This window comes from Oncorhynchus gorbuscha, linkage group LG10, assembly GCF_021184085.1.
Source record: "Oncorhynchus gorbuscha isolate QuinsamMale2020 ecotype Even-year linkage group LG10, OgorEven_v1.0, whole genome shotgun sequence".
NCBI classification, from domain to species: domain Eukaryota; kingdom Metazoa; phylum Chordata; class Actinopteri; order Salmoniformes; family Salmonidae; genus Oncorhynchus; species Oncorhynchus gorbuscha.
This window is the reverse complement of record NC_060182.1, coordinates 15,206,884-15,225,963: the sequence shown is the minus strand read 5'-3', so window position 1 is coordinate 15,225,963 and position 19,080 is coordinate 15,206,884. Positions and strand designations below refer to the sequence as shown.

The 19,080-nt window shown below is 47.0% G+C and overlaps 2 protein-coding genes across 2 annotated transcripts in view; both read right to left on the bottom strand.

The window, feature by feature from the left end:
- The window catches only part of LOC124045589 (NUAK family SNF1-like kinase 1), a 53,259-nt gene extending 50,932 nt beyond the window's left edge, over positions 1-2,327 (bottom strand). Inside the window, exon 1 of the mRNA XM_046364980.1 lies at positions 1,396-2,327. Within this exon, the coding sequence (XP_046220936.1) occupies positions 1,396-1,725 (330 nt within the window). The 5' untranslated portion in view covers positions 1,726-2,327. The remainder of the gene's footprint in view (positions 1-1,395) is intronic.
- A 96-nt stretch (positions 2,328-2,423) lies between these two features.
- On the bottom strand, positions 2,424-8,480 carry LOC124045590 (kelch repeat and BTB domain-containing protein 12-like). The gene is made up of 10 exons (XM_046364981.1): positions 8,257-8,480; positions 7,762-7,968; positions 7,492-7,673; positions 7,289-7,421; positions 6,802-7,035; positions 6,371-6,720; positions 5,936-6,209; positions 5,613-5,763; positions 3,115-3,312; positions 2,424-3,043 (listed from the first exon to the last, which is right to left on the bottom strand). The coding sequence occupies exons 2-10, from the start codon at positions 7,930-7,932 to the stop codon at positions 2,883-2,885; spliced, it is 1,854 nt and encodes a 617-aa protein (XP_046220937.1). The 5' UTR covers positions 7,933-7,968; positions 8,257-8,480; the 3' UTR covers positions 2,424-2,882.
- Positions 8,481-19,080: the final 10,600 nt, after the last annotated feature.

Genomic DNA, 19,080 nt, shown 5'->3' with positions numbered 1-19,080 from the left:
TCTCAAGGAATTCTCAGTATGCACTGGCCACTGGCTCAAGGAATTCTACCACCATCTCACTCTCCCTCTCTTCTATTCTTTATCCCCCGCTCTCCAGTAAATGTAGGAAAGAGGGACTGTGTGTACAGTACAGTAACAGACAGTGACAGGATTGGGCTCATCTCCTAATCTGATATCCCATCAGATTATCTCTATAATAACATGTTTGTTTACTAAAAATCAGAAAGGGGTATCTATCTCTTTGTCTTCAGATCACAGTAGACTGAAGGATTAAACCCTGAACTACGAGCAACAAAACAATTAAACCAAAACAATTCTCTCTCTCATAATGTATTCTTTTTCTCAGGTACATTAATAGATAGCCAATAGCCATTTTGCAAATCATATAATGTGCATGTCATATGGTTCTTTTCCCCTTTAGAATAACCAATCCTTCATTATTACACCTAGAATGGAACTATGTCTGTTACATTTGATCGGTGTTTGGAAGGGAAAACCTAGTCAGTTGCACAACTGAATACATTCAACCAAAATGTGTCTTCCACATTTAACACCATGTCTGTCTTCATGGAAGTCTGGGGAGTAGTTGTTGTGGGGTTAACTACCTCGCTGAAGGGCAGTTACTGCAGATTTTGACATCTTCCGGTTACACTCTAACCGCTGGGCTGCCTGCCCTCCGTGTCTGTGTGTGGGCCTGGGTGCATGCCAGTGAGAGTGTGTGAGGGGTCAAGGGTAATGAGTCAGATAACGTGAAGGTGGCCTAGGCCCTCAGAAGGCCCCTGATCCCTGGCATAGCAGCGGGTATGAGCTAATCCACTACAGATGGCACACGAAGTATGCATCTATTCATTACACCGATGACAACACACTTCCCCATACAATCTGTCCTCTATCACACATGAATAATTAATAACACACACAATACATCATTCTGATAAGAACCAAAACATAACTGAAGGACGGCTGCCTGAGACTTCCAGGCACAGCCAAGGGCAAGAGCACACACACATCATCCGGGGTCCCTTTGATGGAATGACATAGCAAACGCACGATACAGCACACACATCATCCGGGGTCCCTTTGTTGGAGTGACATAGCAAACGCACGATACAGCACACACATCATCCGGGGTCCCTTTGTTGGAATGACATAGCAAACGCACGATACAGATAACAAACAAAATGTCATTAACAGATGCATATTTTGCCTTGGTACCCCTAACATAGAAGACAGCACACATTCACAAACATTTGGTTGCAATGAGTTGGTCTAATATCTGTAAAGTGAACATTTAGGTTAGAATATGACATAAAAGGCTAACACATGGAAAGGAAGGACAGTATAGGATCGAGATAGACAGACATATTTAATTTAAAAACAAACAAAAACACCTACCGTCTTCCTGGTCGTTCTCTCCACCGCTCTCTTCACTTTCCCGTAGGTGCCTTTTCCCAGCGTCTCCATTACCTCGTAGCGGTGTTTCAAATTGTGTTTATGTTGGTGCTTCTTCACTTCCACCGGCATAGAGCCACTTTCCCCGGTGTGGCTGGGGCGCTTGTCCCCGCTGAGGAGACGACGGCTTTCCAGACTTGAGGTCTCGGAGCCATCATCGCCGGTTTCGGTATCTGCCGTGTCCTGCATGTTCTCCCTCCGTTCTGACCGGTCTTCAGTGCTCATCACGCTGCTGCTGCTGCGGTGGTCTCTGCGAATTTCCCGCCTGCCCATCCTGGTCTCGCTCAGTGCGCACCTGTCGCAACTAGTTGCCTACTTGGCAGCGGAAATATTTCATAAACTGACACAGGATTTGTTATATTTCTTTATCCCTACAAACAACTAAAGGAAGCCTCAAATTGCCCCGTTTCATAGCAGATAGAAGAAGCAACAAAACACCAGGCTACTATCAATGATTCACTCTGCTTGAGGACATTAAATGTCAAAGGCGTATTCGGTTAATAATCCCAGACATCAGCTCATTAGGGAAAGCCCTGTTCCATTTGTCTCGCCTCCCGTTCTTATGCTGCTGTTCATACTCGCTCTCTCTCTTTCCTCTATCTGGAAACAAATCACAACAAATCAGCAGTGAGAACCACATGGTCCCATTGGGTTGGTGGGTCCGCCCATGTCCATACCCGATGCCAGCTGTCATAGCAACATGCAGCGTCACACTAATTAGGATCGTTTGGGCTTTCCGCCGACCTATTTCTGACCATGCCGAACAGTAGGAGAAGGAGAAGGAATGCTTGGCACGTAAGCAACGTCCTCGAGGAATGACCCGTTCAATCAGACTTGTTTGTTTTCCGTTCCCCGGAAAAATAAACGTTTGAGATGGACATCATCCAGTACATTGTTAAACTGAGAAGATGTATTGCGGAAGGAGAGAAATAGGCCTACAGACCAGACATTTTATATTTGGAAAGCCTGAATGTCTTAATTTGTATTTTATTGAAACACAGAGTTCAGATGTTAGTACAGGCATCACCTCATGCAGAGTCTGTGTGATAGGCTAGTAGTCTATAGCCCTCAAGCTCAACTGCCAGTTCTACTGCATTATTTAATGGACTGATTTAGACCTGGGACACCAACTAATTATCAGGTAGAACAGAAAACCAGCAGGCTCCGGACCTCATAGGGTAAGAGTTGAATACCTCTGGTCTAAAGCTCAGGCTGTCCTTACAGAGTAAGTTTACAAAACAATTGATTTCCAGACCTTATCCTTTCATCTGAGGGATACCACATACAGTACTTATAAGCTTATAGGCTATCATGTTTTGACGATGAAACAAAGTTATAGGGTAGGCCTAGAGCAACATGAGTCCCTCTTTATGCAATATTGTCTCTGTGTTTTCTCTTCCTCTGAGTAGGCCATTTTTGTCCTGTGTCCATCAATGGTCAGAGCTCGGGGTTGAGAGATCACGGGGGTTGAGGTTGGCCACCAGACAGACGCTGTAGCTGTCATGCATGGCTGCTCGACGCTCCACCACCGTCCACACGTTGTCCTTGGGATCCAGCTCTAAGATCTCCTTGGTGATGATCTCATGGCGACCTGTCAAAATAGGATTGATAATTGATTGATTCATTTATTGATTGATCAGTGTAAATGTATTTGGTTCTCACCTGCCCCCTTGTAGTAGCCACAGAGGTACAGCTTGCCGTCCACCTCCCCAATGTTGGAGGCATTGGTTCGTAAAGAGAGGAGAGCTGTTGGGAGGGTTGGCCCTGACCTCCAGGTATCTTCTTCTGGGTTGTAGATCTCCACTGAGCTCAGGCAGCGACGAGATTGGCCACGGTCCTCCCCCTCACACCCTATACCCCCTGGAGAACACACATATGCACTGAAGATAAATATTAATGTAACATGTAAAGTGTTGGTCCCATGTTTCATGAGCTACAATACAAGGTCCCAGACATTTTCCATATGCACAAAAAGCTTATTTCGCTCTAATTTTGTCCACAAATTTGTTTACACCCCAGTTAGTGAGCATTTCTCCTTTGCCATGATAATACATCCACCTGACAATTGTGGCATATCAAAAAGTTGATTAAACAGCATGATCATTACACAGGTGCACCTTGTGCTGGGGACAATAAAGGGCCACTCTAAAAATGTGCAGTTTTGTCACACAACACAATGCCACAGATGTCTCAAGTTTTGAGGGAGCTTGCAATTGGCATGCTGACTGCAGGAATGTCCACCAGAGCTATTTCCAGGTAATTTTAATGTTAATTTCTCTATTGTAAGCCGCCTTCAATGTCGTTTTTGAATACTTTCCAAAGGCACTGTACATGTGGTGTGCGGTTGTGAGGCCGGTTGAACGTACTGCTAAATTCTCTGACCCCTTGACCTTTTCCACATTTTGTAATGTTAAAGCCTTATTCTAAAATGGATTAAATAGTTTTTTTCCCCTCAACAATCTATACACAATATCCGATAATGACAAAGCAATAACAGGTTTTTAGACATTTTTGCTAATTTATATAAAAAAATATAAAAACTGAAATATCACATTTTCATAAGTATTCTGACCCTTTACTCAGTACTTTGTTGAAGCTCCTTTGGCAGTGATTGCAGCATCGATTCTTCTTGGGTAAGAAGCTGCAAGCTTGGCAAACCTGCATTTGGGGAGTTTCTCCCAGATCCTCTCAAGCTCTATCAGGTTGGATGGGGAGCACTGCTGTATAGCTATTTTCATGTCTCCAGAGATGTTTGATTGGGTTCAAGTCTGGGCTCTGGCTGGGCCACTCAAGAACATTCAGAGACTTTTCCCATAGCCACTCATGCGTTGTCTTGGCTGTGTGCTTAGGGTTGTTGTCCAGTTGAAAGGTAAACCCCTTTCACCACAGTCTGAGGTCCTGAGTGCTCTGGAGCAGGTTTTCATCAAGGATCTCTCTGTACTTTGCTCCGTTAATCTTTGCCTCGATCCTGACTAGTCTCCCAGTCCCTGACGCTGAAAAACATCCCCACTGCATGATGCTGGCACTACCATGCTTCACGGTAGGGATGGTGCCAGGTTTACTCCAGACGTGACACTTGGCATTCAGGACAAAGAGTTCAATATTGGTTTTTATCAGACCAGAGAATCTTGTTTCTCATGGTCTGAGAGTCTTTAGGTGCCTTTTGGCAAATTCCAAGTGGGCTGTCATGTGCCTTTTACTTAGGAGTGGCTTCCGTCTGGCCACTCTATCATAAAGACCTGATTAGTGGAGTGCTGCAGAGATGCTTGTCCTTCTTGAAGGTCCTCCCATCTCCACAGAGGAACTCTGGAGCTCTGTCAGAGTGACCATCGGGTTCTTGGTCACCTCCCTGACCAAGGCCCTTCTCCCCTGATTGCTCAGTTTGGCTGGGAGGCCAGCTATAGGAAGAGTCTAGGTGGTTCCAAACATCTTCCATTTAAGAATGATGGAGGCCACTGTGTTCTTGGGGACCTTCAATGCTGTAAAATAAGAATTTGTTCTTAACTGACTTGCCTAGTTAAATAAAAAATGTTCCGTTCACTATTATGTTCCAACTGTTTTGGCCCTCATGCCTCCATCTGGATGAAGTGAGAAAAATAAAGACAGAAAACATCCTAGCATGTAGATCTCTCCATTGAAAGACGTGGTCTAACCTAGCATGTAGATCTCTCCATTGAAAGACGTGCTCTAACCTGGCATGTAGATCTCTCCATTGAAAGACGTGCTCTAACCTAGCATGTAGATCTCTCCATTGAAAGACGTGCTCTAACCTGGCATGTAGATCTCTCCATTGAAAGACGTGGTCTAACCTAGCATGTAGATCTCTCCATTGAAAGACGTGCTCTAACCTAGCATGTAGATCTCTCCATTGAAAGACGTGCTCTAACCTAGCATGTAAATCTCTCCATTGAAAGACGTGCTCTAACCTGGCATGTAGATCTCTCCATTGAAAGACGTGCTCTAACCTAACATGTAGATCTCTCCATTGAAAGACGTGCTCTAACCTGGCATGTAGATCTCTCCATTGAAAAACGTGCTCTAACCTGGCATGTAGATCTGTCCATTGAAAGACGTGCTCTAACCTAGCATGTAGATCTCTCCATTGAAAGACGTGCTTTAACCTAGCATGTAGATCTCTCCATTGAAAGACGTGCTCTAACCTAGCATGTAGATCTCTCCATTGAGTGTAGCGACTCCACAGCGGTAGCGTGAGTATCTCATGTTCTCACACTCTATCCACCGGTCCTTGCCTGGGTCAAACTGGAACACACGGCTACTCAACCTGTCTGGCTCATCGTCTGGACGGTCCGACTGGAGGGGGACGAAGGAGGGGTGGAGAGAGAGGATGGGGGTGAGGAAGGGAGAAGGGAGGAGGATCAGAGTTTTTCCCAAGTTGCACTTTGTCACTAATGCATTTGTAAAAAGCATCACATAACCTATATGTGATTGATTGAGTGTTTTTTTGACTGACATCCCTGCTCACCTGTGGCGTCCAGCCCCCCAGCACGTAAAGGTGGTCCTTGAGGCTGACCACACAGTGACAGGCCAATGGGAGAGGCAGAGGAGCGAAGCTCAGCCAGGACCCGCCCCTTCTCAGCGACCACCTCTCAACACTGTTGGTGATGATGTAATGGTTCCTGACCTTCATCTGTCCCCCCAGCAGGTAGAGAGCATCACCTAGTGCCGCCAGGGCATACATGTCCCTGTACCCCACCCAGCATAGCTCCTCCCAGCTGCCCTCACAAGACCGATCATACCTGGGCAGACAACAGAGGACAGGTATGTATTTTATACACACACACACACACACACACACACACACACACACACACACACACACACACACACACACACACACACACACACACACACACACACACACACACACACACACACACACACACACACACACACACACCTGTACATCCCCAGCCTTTTGGTCCTGTGTTCGTCCTCCTCTTCTACAGCCACCACTATGCTGTTGTCCCTTGTCACCGCCCCTGCCGTGATCGTCCCTGTCCCCTTCACTGGAGAGGGGATGTAGTACGTCCTTCTGGCCTGGGGGGCGAAGCATAAGCTGAGGTCAGCCTGACCCCCCCGGCGGGCTGGGACGCCCCCTTCATCAGTCCCCCCCAGGCAGAGGAGCAGTTCTGTGGTCTCCATCCCGTAACGCAGGGTGGGGCGAGGAGGGGCAGCCGCCACAGAGAGATAAGAAGTCTGAAGAGCCGCATCGATCATCCCGAAGCATTCCGCATCCCGGAGCAATACCTGCAACCATACACTTACAATTAGTAGGGTGGCTTTAAAATCTCCTTCCCTCCATCCTCCTCTTTCTCTTTCCATCCTCACCGGGTTTCTCCTCCTGGCCCTCCTGAGGAAGTTGGGGTCTATCAGCTCCAGTCGTACCCGCCTGAGGAGCTCCACGGCCTGGGCCTCACTCTGCTCATCTCCCCTACGCTTCTCCACCCAGCGCAGCACCAGTTCCAGAACGCTCTCCTCCTGGGTCACATTCAGGTCGTCCGAACCCAGCAGACCCCCCAGACTCTGGGCGTCCAACTCCAACACCTCCTCTTCCTGACACACCTGAAAGGAGAGGGGAGGAGGGGGGAGAGAGAGAGAGAGAGAAAGAGAAGAGAGGTGATACAAAGAGATGACGTTGTGCGCGAGAGTAGGTAATACATTTAATAAATGTTTAAATGTCAGACCGCTCTGTTTAATTCTGCCTGTAGACAGATGCAGGGAACTACTGCTCTCTTGTGGTGAGAAGAGGAAATGGACATGACTGTGGCAGTTGGGAAGAATTATACTCAGATTATACTGAATGATATGGTCCTACCTGGGCAAAGTGACGACACAAGTATCTCAGGGCCAGGTCTGCCAGGACAGCGGCCCCCAGGTCTCTGGCCCAGTGGTACAGTCCTACACAGTTGGAAGTATCCATGCTGTCCAACATGTAGCTCTGACACAACCTGTAATAGTGATCATAATGTAGTGATTGTATTAGTCATGTCATGGCTAACAGTAGCCACCTGAACCCACCTGAATGCCCCGTCTATGTGCAGCAGGAAGGCAGCAGCAGCCACTCCCTGAGTGTTGTCGTGGGAGAGAGGCAGCTGGGCGCGGTACATGTACCCCAGGAGCAGCTCCAAGCTCTGGGCAGGAGTGTCCCTGAGAGGCACCTCACCTCCACGGGTCTCCCTCAGACCACAGGTAAACATGGCCTGGAGGGATAAAATAAGTATGTTAAACACCATGGTAAAATGGTCATATTTATTTTGGGGTTCATTGAAACAAGCACAATTATCTTACCTGAAAGTAAGGGCTGAAGGCGGATAGCACCACCCGGTGGCAGGGGAATGGAATGCCCTCGGCCAGGAGAACCACGTCAGTCAGTTCCCTGGCCCCCCACATCCTCTCCAGCTGCCCCAGCAGAAGAAGTCCATGTTCAGCCTGACCAGGCACCATCACCTGGGGGTCCATCTCTCACCTTGGAGGGTGAAGATGGCCCTGCTAAACCTGGAGAGAGAGAGAGAGAGAGAGAGAGAGAGAGAGAGAGAGAGAGAGAGAGAGAGAGAGAGAGAGAGAGAGAGAGAGAGAGAGAGAGAGAGAGAGAGAGAGAGAGAGAGAGAGAGAGAGAGAGAGAGAGTGGGGACATCAGAAATAGACACAACGGTGTGTGTAACACTACACCAGGGCAGACATGCTCCTTGTACACCCCACACGGCAGACATTGAGCTGTAGCGGTAGAGTTAGATTAAGAAGCAAAACCATGACATTAGTTTACTCTGATCAGAGCTACTGTACCAGCAGTCTGCAGGACAACCTCTCCAGGGCTCGGTGCTTCTCTTTCAGGACTGGAGTCATGTCAGTTGCATTGTATCATAATGGAGAATGGAGTTGTGTCTCTGTCAATGGCCGTTGCTGTGTCTGTCCCTAATACTGTTTGGTTGCTGTTTGTCTCTCTGTGTGAGTGCGTGTGTTTTGTGTGTGTGTGTGTGTGTGTGTGTGTGTGTGTGTGTGTGTGTGTGTGTGTGTGTGTGTGTGTGTGTGTGTGTGTGTGTGTGTGTGTGTGTGTGTGTGTGTGTGTGTGTGTGTGTGTGTGTGTGTGTGTGTGTGTGTGTGTAAACAGGTTTTAAATAGATCAGTGCAAGGGAGCCATGTGTCTCTGCTGTAGTTCAGTCGGGGCTAAATGCTTACTGAAAATCTGTGCACCTCTCCCATTGACTCTGATGCATGATGCATCTACGGAAACCGCAACGATCAAACTATCTATGGCTATGGCTGCACCCAGTATCAAAATATACTAAACGTTTTGATAATAGTTGGTATTCACAGTGCTTAGTGGTACTGTTAAAATGTCATTTGAAGCATTTCTCCAATTTGATGTATTATTTGACCTACAAACAAGAATTGTTGTTGGCAAATAGGTCAGAATGAAATTAGTGTACAGTTGGAGGAGATTGGCTACTACGGTACGGAAGTCCAGAGAGGACATATGAATAAAAAATGGATTCCCATGTTAGGTCGTGATCACAACATATTTATCTCATGACCACGACATAATAAAAGTTGTTTTAAACTCTATACATTTAAGTCATTTAGCAGATGCTAATATACAGAGCGACTTACAGGAGCAATTAAGGTTAAGTACCTTGCTCAAGGGCACATTGGCAGATTTTATTTTCACCTAGTCAGCTCGGGGATTCGAACCTGCCACCCACAGGAGTGGACGTATTGACAATAGATTCGCAGCGGTGTCACAGTGCACCAGAGGCAGATCTGTTAAGTAACCATGTGCTAGTGTACAGGGGCCTTCTTATCAAAGCTCCAACAATAAAAGGCAAACAATGGCAAACTGAGGAATTACAAATTCCAAACAAACTGTATGTGTCTAGTCCAGCGTTTCCCAAACTCAGTCCTGGGGACTCCAAGGGGTGCACCAGGACCGAGTTTGGGAAACGCTGATCTGAGATCATTTTTCTAACTGGATGAATGGCAGAGCTGTCCTTCAGCACAACAGCATTTAGTCCACCATTTAGCCCACCATTTGTGACTATAATGACAAATAGACTGCAGCCTTCATGAAATGTTGTAGTATTTAGAAACCTCAACATGTGATTCACTTTAGCTGTTTTACCAGTTTATTTTTTCTGTACTACTTGTTAATTGTTGTTTGTGACTGTTTTTGCTGTTATTGACAGGCCAACCTCCCTGTTAAAATTATTAAAGAGATTAAAATAAACATTTACTGGTAGTCTGGTAATCTTTGGTAAACTTTCATTGGTAGTCTGTGACCATAGACCTTTTCTTGCACTGAACATTTCACATCCAATCTATTCAAAATAGTAGTGCAACCGTACGTTTACATGTCTTTAAAATGTGATTGTATTGGAGCCAAAACTGGAAGCCATCTATAACTGACAGACATAATGCAATTTCTGCCTGGGTTAATCCCTTACCAAAATAAAAGTGGATGCGCTGATCCACTGTGGGCTCTGCCTCCTCAGCCGTACTGTCAATCTATCACCAATACTGATCCACTGTGGGCTCTGCCTCCTCAGCCGTACTGTCAATCTATCACCAATACTGATCCACAGTGGGCTCTGCCTCCTCAGCCGTACTGTCAATCTATCACCAATACTGATCCACAGTGGGCTCTGCCTCCTCAGCCGTACTGTCAATCTATCACCAATACTGATCCACAGTGGGCTCTGCCTCCTCAGGCGGACTGTCAATCTATCACCAATACTGATCCACAGTGGGCTCTGCCTCCTCAGGCGGACTGTCAATCTATCACCAATACTGATCCACAGTGGGCTCTGCCTCCTCAGGCGGACTGTCAATCTATCACCAATACTGATCCACAGTGGGCTCTGCCTCCTCAGGCGGACTGTCAATCTATCACCAATACTGATCCACAGTGGGCTCTGCCTCCTCAGGCGGACTGTCAATCTATCACCAATACTGATCCACAGTGGGCTCTGCCTCCTCAGGCGGACTGTCAATCTATCACCAATACTGATCCACAGTGGGCTCTGCCTCCTCAGCCGTACTGTCAATCTATCACCAATACTGATCCACAGTGGGCTCTGCCTCCTCAGGCGAACTGTCAATCTATCACCAATACTGACTGATCCACAGTGGGCTCTGCCTCCTCAGCCGTACTGTCAATCTATCACCAATACTGATCCACAGTGGGCTCTGCCTCCTCAGGCGGACTGTCAATCTATCACCAATACTGATCCACAGTGGGCTCTGCCTCCTCAGGCGGACTGTCAATCTATCACCAATACTGATCCACAGTGGGCTCTGCCTCCTCAGGCGGACTGTCAATCTATCACCAATACTGATCCACAGTGGGCTCTGCCTCCTCAGGCGGACTGTCAATCTATCACCAATACTGATCCACAGTGGGCTCTGCCTCCTCAGGCGGACTGTCAATCTATCACCAATACTGATCCACAGTGGGCTCTGCCTCCTCAGGCGGACTGTCAATCTATCACCAATACTAATCCACAGTGGGCTCTGCCTCCTCAGGCGGACTGTCAATCTATCACCAATACTGATCCACAGTGGGCTCTGCCTCCTCAGGCGGACTGTCAATCTATCACCAATACTGATCCACAGTGGGCTCTGCCTCCTCAGGCGGACTGTCAATCTATCACCAATACTGATCCACAGTGGGCTCTGCCTCCTCAGGCGGACTGTCAATCTATCACCAATACTGATCCACAGTGGGCTCTGCCTCCTCAGGCGGACTGTCAATCTATCACCAATACTGATCCACAGTGGGCTCTGCCTCCTCAGGCGGACTGTCAATCTATCACCAATACTGATCCACAGTGGGCTCTGCCTCCTCAGGCGGACTGTCAATCTATCACCAATACTGATCCACTCCTGTTTATAGAGCTTATCTCGTGATCTCGACAAGAAAACTTTTGTTATGTTGTGATCTTGAGATAAATAAGTTGTGACTTCCGTACAAACCTTTGTCTTACACATGTAACTCTTTTATGAGGATATTTTAATGTTTCATGCCGTGACATGACTGTTAGCCCCATACACTGAAAAGCTCCTATTTATCTTTATGGCATTTTACAAGCTTCTGTCTTCATGTCATTTCAGTCTATGCGTCTCATTTCTTCTATGATATTGTTCCTTGTAAATCCGTTATCAAGTTCAGTTATTTTTTTCTTGGTTTTCAGTCAAGAGCATTACATAATACAGTGTTGAAAAAAACTGTCTGAAAACATGATGCAATGTCTTTATTCCTGCGGTATATTGTGCTGTATATTTTATTGTTCTGTCATTGCCCTACAATGTCTGCAAGGCACCATTACATCCTCAGTCATGCTCTGTAGTAAACTGGTTTTATTGGTGCTTTCAGAGGAGCCCCTCTCCATCTGTGTATCAGTAAACCATGAAAAAGCAAACAACAAGAACAAAAAGGCTAATGACCTGTCACTCCAAGAAGACCATGTGAACATATCTGTTTGAATGTTTACCAACATACACCTGTGTTTATGTGCTTTTACATAGTTATCCCACGGGACAAAGCTTCTGACAGTACAAATGACACCGCAACAAAAACATCAGTGGACATGTTCAAAAATGCTCAAATAACAACTCTCACGGTAGGCACAATAATCAGGCTACGCTCAACTACAGTACATCACTAGTAGCGCAGAGGGAATGTCAGTGTGTGTGTGAGTGTGTGTGAGTGTGTGTGTGTGTGTGTGTGTGTGTGTGTGTGTGTGTGTGTGTGTGTGTGTGTGAGTGTGTGTGTGTGTGTGAGTGTGAGTGTGAGTGTGTGAGTGTGAGTGTGAGTGTGTGTGTGTGTGTGTGTGTGTGTGTGTGTGTGTGTGTGTGTGTGTGTGTGTGTGTGTGTGTGTGTGTGTGTGTGTGTGTGTGTGTGTGTGTGTGTGTGTGCAACATGTCAGTTGTACCCAAGCCTGTCCCGTCCTATATCCTTGACATCCCGTCCTATATCCTTGACATCCCGTCCTATGTCCTTGACACCCCATCCTATATTCTTTACATCCCGTCCTATATCCTTGACATGCCGTCCTATATCCTTGACATCCCGTTCTATATCCTTGACATACCGTCCTATATCCTTGACATCCCGTCCTATGTCCTTGACACCGCATCCTATATCCTTGACATCCCGTCCTATATCCTTGACATGCCGTCCTATATCCTTGACATGCCGTCCTATATCCTTGACATCCCGTCCTATATCCTTGACATGCCGTCCTATATCCTTGACATGCCGTCCTATATCCTTGACATCCCGTCCTATATCCTTGACATCCCATCCTATATCCTTGACTTCCCGTTCTATATCCTTGACATGCCATCCTATATCCTTGAAATCCCGTCCTATATCCTTGACATCCCGTCCTATATCCTTGACATCCCGTCCTATATCCTTGACATGCCGTCCTATATCCTTGACATGCCGTCCTATATCCTTGACATCCCGTCCTATATCCTTGACATCCCATCCTATATCCTTGACTTCCCGTCCTATATCCTTGACATGCCATCCTATATCCTTGAAATCCCGTCCTATATCCTTGACATCCCGCCCTATATCCTTGACATCCCGTCCTATATCCTTGACATCCTGTCCTATATCCTTGACATCTGTTGTTCATATTGTAGCTCATATTCTTGCCTTCATACAGTACTTGAGCAGGGGTACCCAGGTTGCAGTGTTAAAGCTCATTTCCTGCTATTCTACACATGTAGCTATGGTTTATATGTGATATCTATGTGACTCAAACATCTCAACAATATCAAGGTGCTAAAAAACCTAGCTAAAAAAACGTTAGCTGACTTAGGCTATTGATCAATACCTAATACCTAATAAATAGGTATGCAATGACTGGAGGAAAACTGCTGATGCACTACTCCATTTCGAAGTTGCACTTTGTGCATTCTACTATTACAACTTTCAAGAGTAAGTTGAAGGCCTGACTGACTTCTTTTTGTTCTGCATTTGTTCATCTCCCCCCATGTCTTTGCCACCCCTGGATGGAAATGTGTGAATAACTCAATAGGAGTTGGAAAAGAAGGGAAGCGCCACCTATTTGTGTTATACAAACTATAGCAAGAGCCCAGAGTTGTTCCTGATCCACCACTGGATTAGGGACAAGAATGTTTCTTGATCATGTGACCAGGAAAAGCTAGGAACAACTCTGGGCTCTTGCTTTAGGTTTTATAACACACATAGGTGGCGCTTCCCTTCTTTTCCAACCCCTATTCAGTTATGCACACATTTGGTTTGAATGGACAGGAACCAGCTGAATGGGATTTTATTTTGTTTCTTTATATATCCCACACTATTTTAGTGTAGATACAGTACTTAGCGAATATATTTACTGAATTAAACCCACATTTGATATGAAAGGACATGACTCGAGGCAGATTCATTTGGAAACACAATGTGCTGGCACACATTAATGTCTTGCCACACACACACACACACACACACACACACACACACACACACACACACACACACACACACACACACACACACACACACACACACACACACACACACACACACACACACACACACACACACACACACACACACACACACACACACACACACACACTTGGAATGTGAGGCCAACGCACTGAGGAACACTGAGGCCCCAATGCAGGGCCAGGGGTCAGGTCAGGTCAGGACAGCCTGAAGACTGACGATACATGATAAACACCAAGTGTGTGTGTGTGTGTGTGTGTGTGTGTGTGTGTGTGTGTGTGTGTGTGTGTGTGTGTGTGTGTGTGTGTGTGTGTGTGTGTGTGTGTGTGTGTGTGTGTGTGTGTGTGTGTGTGTGTGTGTGTGTGTGTGTGTGTGTGACACTGTGTTTTTGGACTTTAGAGATGTCTTTGGCCTTTGGTACTGAAAGACAGTAAATGTGCAGTGTTGTATGAAAGACACAGCAGAGGTAACCACTGGCACAAGTCTAAAACTGACAAGCCCCCAGCGAATAAACCAATCAGAGTTTACTCTCATCACAAAACATATAGTTATCTTGGACACAAGTTTTTTTTTTTTACATTTAAAAAAATTACACTTTTTTCTCCCCAATTTCATGGAATCTAATTGGTAGTTACAGTCTTGTTTCATCATGGCAACTCCCGTACGGACTCGGGAGAGCCGAAGGTCGAGAGCCGTGCATCCTCCGGAACACAACCCAACCAAGCTGCACTGCTTCTTGACACAATGCTCACTTAACCCGGGAACCACGACGGTGTCAGCATGCACTGCGCCCATCCCACAACAGGAGTCCCTAGTGCGCGATGGGACAAGGACATCCCTGCCGACCGTGTCAGCATGCACTGCGCCCGTCCCACAACAGGAGTCCCTAGTGTGCGATGGGACAAGGACATCCCTGCCGACCGTGTCAGCATGCACTGCGCCCGTCCCACAACAGGAGTCCCTAGTGTGCGATGGGACAAGGACATCCCTGCCGACCGTGTCAGCATGCACTGCGCCCGTCCCACAACAGGAGTCCCTAGTGCGCGATGGGACAAGGACATCCCTGCCGGCCATGTGCGCCGCCCCATGAGTCTCCCGGTAGACGCCGGCTGCGACAGAGCCTGGACTCAAACCCAGAATCTCTAGACCACTGAGCCATACGTTTGATGTTGCTGGTGAGAGTGGGGGAAGAAGTTGAGAAGCTTGTCCATTGGTATTCAACCAGGCTTGATATGATTGACATTTCCCCTCTGCCTGTAGTCATGAAGCTAGAAGCTGTGAGAGAGGTGGTCCTAGTAAAGATTCAACATCGGCTTACAAATGTGCCTCTCCCACAGAAGGTTCTGAGGGAAATGAATAACAAAACTGTTCAGGTGGTGAGAAAGTGGCTACGCTTAAACACACACCACATGGTGTCTTCCTGAGCCAGAGAGAGGGGGTTTAGAAGTCCCGAATATTGAGTGGATTTACACTGCTACCAGACTGACTCATCTGTTGGACATGCTCAACAGTGACGATGTGAGAGCCTCCGTCCTTCTGGACCTACGGAGGAAGGTTCCACTGGTCAGGGACACTGAGGACAACTTCCTGGGCTTCAGGAGGAAGATTCCACTGGTCAGGGACACTGAGGACAACTTCCTGGGCTTCAGGAGGAAGGTTCCACTGGTCAGGGACACTGATGACAACTTCCTGGGCTTCAGGAGGAAGGTTCCACTGGTCAGGGACACTGAGGACAACTTCCTGGGCTTCAGGAGGAAGGTTCCACTGGTCAGGGACACTGAGGACAACTTCCTGGGCTTCAGGGGGAATGTTCCACTGGTCAGGGACACTGATGACAACTTCCTGGGCTTCAGGAGGAATGTTCCACTGGTCAGGGACACTGAGGACAACTTCCTGGGCTTCAGGAGGAAGGTTCCACTGGTCAGGGACACTGAGGACAACTTCCTGGGCTTCAGGAGGAAGGTTCCACTGGTCAGGGACACTGATGACAACTTCCTGGGCTTCAGGTGGAAGGTTCCACTGGTCAGGGACACTGAGGACAACTTCCTGGGCTTCAGGAGGAAGGTTCCACTGGTCAGGGACACTGAGGACAACTTCCTGGGCTTCAGGAGGAAAGCCAAAGGAAAATTGGACACTCGTGTTGTGGACTTCGGAGTCTGGTCAGACTGGCCGGACCTCAACGACCTGTGCAACAGGCCTGGAGTGGAGCTCAGACGGACACAGACTGAAATTCAAACTGAGCCAGTGACTTCCTCTGATGCAGTTGCGGCAGATTGCTGTGTTGTTGTGGAGGCTTCTGTCACCTATGATTGAACATCTCATCCTACATCCAGGACACTCCTTGGTATCAGACGGATGTAGCTACTGCAACACTGGACTGGACTGAGGCTGCAGGGGAAACTCACTGCTCTGGACTGTGATGTCCACTCTGTCTCCCAGCTACTGCAACACTGGACTGGACTGAGGCTGCAGGGGAAACTCACTGCTCTGGACTGTGATGTCTACTCTGTCTCCCAGCTACTGCAACACTGGACTGGACTGAGGCTGCAGGGGAAACTCACTGCTCTGGACTGTGATGTCCACTCTGTCTCCCAGCTACTGCAACACTGGACTGGCCTGAGGCTGCAGGGGAAACTCACTGCTCTGGAATGTGCTGACCACTCTGTCTCCCATTCCATGTACCAGAATGCTGCCATTGGTAAGGACATTCTCACCGTTACTGTTAAGGTGAGGCTGCAAGTTCTACCAACATAATATAATCTAGCACTCTGGTACCCTATAAACCATGATACATGTTGTATTCTACATGAGTCAAATGTAATGGAGTCCATTTCCCATGGCTGCTGTTCATACAAGGATTTGTACATTGCTAGACATGACCGCCTTGTCGACCTGATAGCCAACGAGGTGAAACAAGTGGTCTCACCAACAGCACACATGCAGAAACATTGTTGTGTAAGGTGATGCTGGTTTGATGTTGGTATAACTATGTTTCATCTTTTTAAGTGGGAGAATTTGCACAATTGGTGGCTGACTAAATACTTTTTTGCCCCACTGTATGTATAACCTCAGTTACTCATATCCGTCCTGAAGGTATTTATAACCTCAGTTACTCATATCCATCATGAAGGTATTTATAACCTCAGTTACTCATATCCATCATGAAGGTATTTATAACCTCAGTTACTCATATCCATCATGAAGGTATTTATAACCTCAGTTACTCATATCCGTCCTGAAGGTATTTATAACCTCAGTTACTCATATCCATCATGAAGGTATTTATAACCTCAGTTACTCATAGAAATACTACAGACTGCATCCTGGAAAAGACCTCAAAGGAACATGTCTGTCTATACGTTCAATAGAGGTTAAACAAACAAAGCATTATGGTCAAATACAGATACAAATATCAAATCAAATCAAATGTATTTATATAGCCCTTCGTACATCAGCTGATATCTCAAAGTGCTGTACAGCAACCCAGTCTAAAACCCCAAACAGCAAGCAATGCAGGTGTAGAAGCACGGTGGCTAGGAAAAACTCCCTAGAAAGGCCAAAACCTAGGAAGAAACCTAGAGAGGAACCAGGCTATGTGGAGTGGCCAGTCCTCTTTTGGCTGTGCCGGGTGGAGATTATAACAGAACATGGCCAAGATGTTCAAATGTTCATAAATGACCAGCATGGTCCAATAATAATAAGGCAGAACAGTTGAAACTGGAGCAGCAGCACGGCCAGGTGGACTGGGGACAGCAAGGAGTCATCATGTCAGGTAGTCATGAGGCATGGTCCCAGGTCCTCCGAGAGAAAGAAAGAGAGAAAGAGAGAATTAGAGAGAGCACACTTAAATTCACACAGGACACCGAATAGGACAGGAGAAGTACTCCAGATATAACAAACTGACCCTAGCCCCCCGACACATAAACTACTGCAGCATAAATACTGGAGGCTGAGACAGGAGGAGTCAGGAGACACTGTGGCCCCATCCGAGGACACCCCAGACAGGGCCAAACAGGAAGGATATAACCCCACCTACTTTGCCAAAGAACAGCCCCCACACCACTAGAGGGATATCTTCAACCACCAACTTACCATCCTGAGACAAGGCTGAGTATAGCCCACAAAGATCTCCACCACGGCACAACCCAAGGGGGGGCGCCAACCCAGACAGGATGATCACATCAGTGACTCAACCCACTCAGGTGACGCACCACTCCCAGGGACGGTAGGAGAGAGCCCCAGTAAGCCAGTGACTCAGCCCCTGTAATAGGGTTAGAGGCAGAGAATCCCAGTGGAAAGAGGGGAACCGGCCAGGCAGAGACAGCAAGGCGGTTCGTTGCTCCAGAGCCTTTCCGTTCACCTTCCCACTCCTGGGCCAGACTACACTCAATCATATGACCCACTGAAGAGATGAGTCTTCAGTAAAGACTTAAAGGTTGAGACCGAGTCTGCGTCTCTCACATGGGTAGGCAGACCATTCCATAAAAATGGAGCTCTATAGGAGAAAGCCCTGCCTCCAGCTGTTTGCTTAGAAATTCTAGGGACAATTAGGAGGCCTGCGTCTTGTGACCGTAGCGTACGTGTAGGTATGTACAGCAGGACCAAATCAGAGAGATAGGTAGGAGCAAGCCCATGTAATGCTTTGTAGATTAGCAGTAAAACCTTGAAATCAGCCCTTGCTTTGACAGGAAGCCAGTGTAGGGAGGCTAGCACTGGAGTAATATGATCACATTTTTTGGTTCTAGTCCGGATTCTAGCAGCCGTATTTAGCACTAACTGAAGTTTATTAAGTGCATTATCCGGGTAGCCGGAAAGTGGAGCATTGCAGTAGTCTAACCTAGAAGTGACAAAAGCACGGATGAATTTTTCTGCATCATTTTTGGACAGAAAGTTTCTGATTTTTGCAATGTTACGTAGATGGAAAAAAGCTGTCCTTGAAATGGTCTTGATATGTTCTTCAAAAGAGAGATCAGGGTCCAGAGTAACGCTGAGGTCCTTCACAGTTTTATTTGAGACAACTGTACAACCATTAAGATTAATTGTCAGATTCAACAGAAGATCTCATTGTTTCGTGGGAAATACACTCCAACAGCACGTTTGGAGAGGTACTTGATAAAGGGGCTTCAACG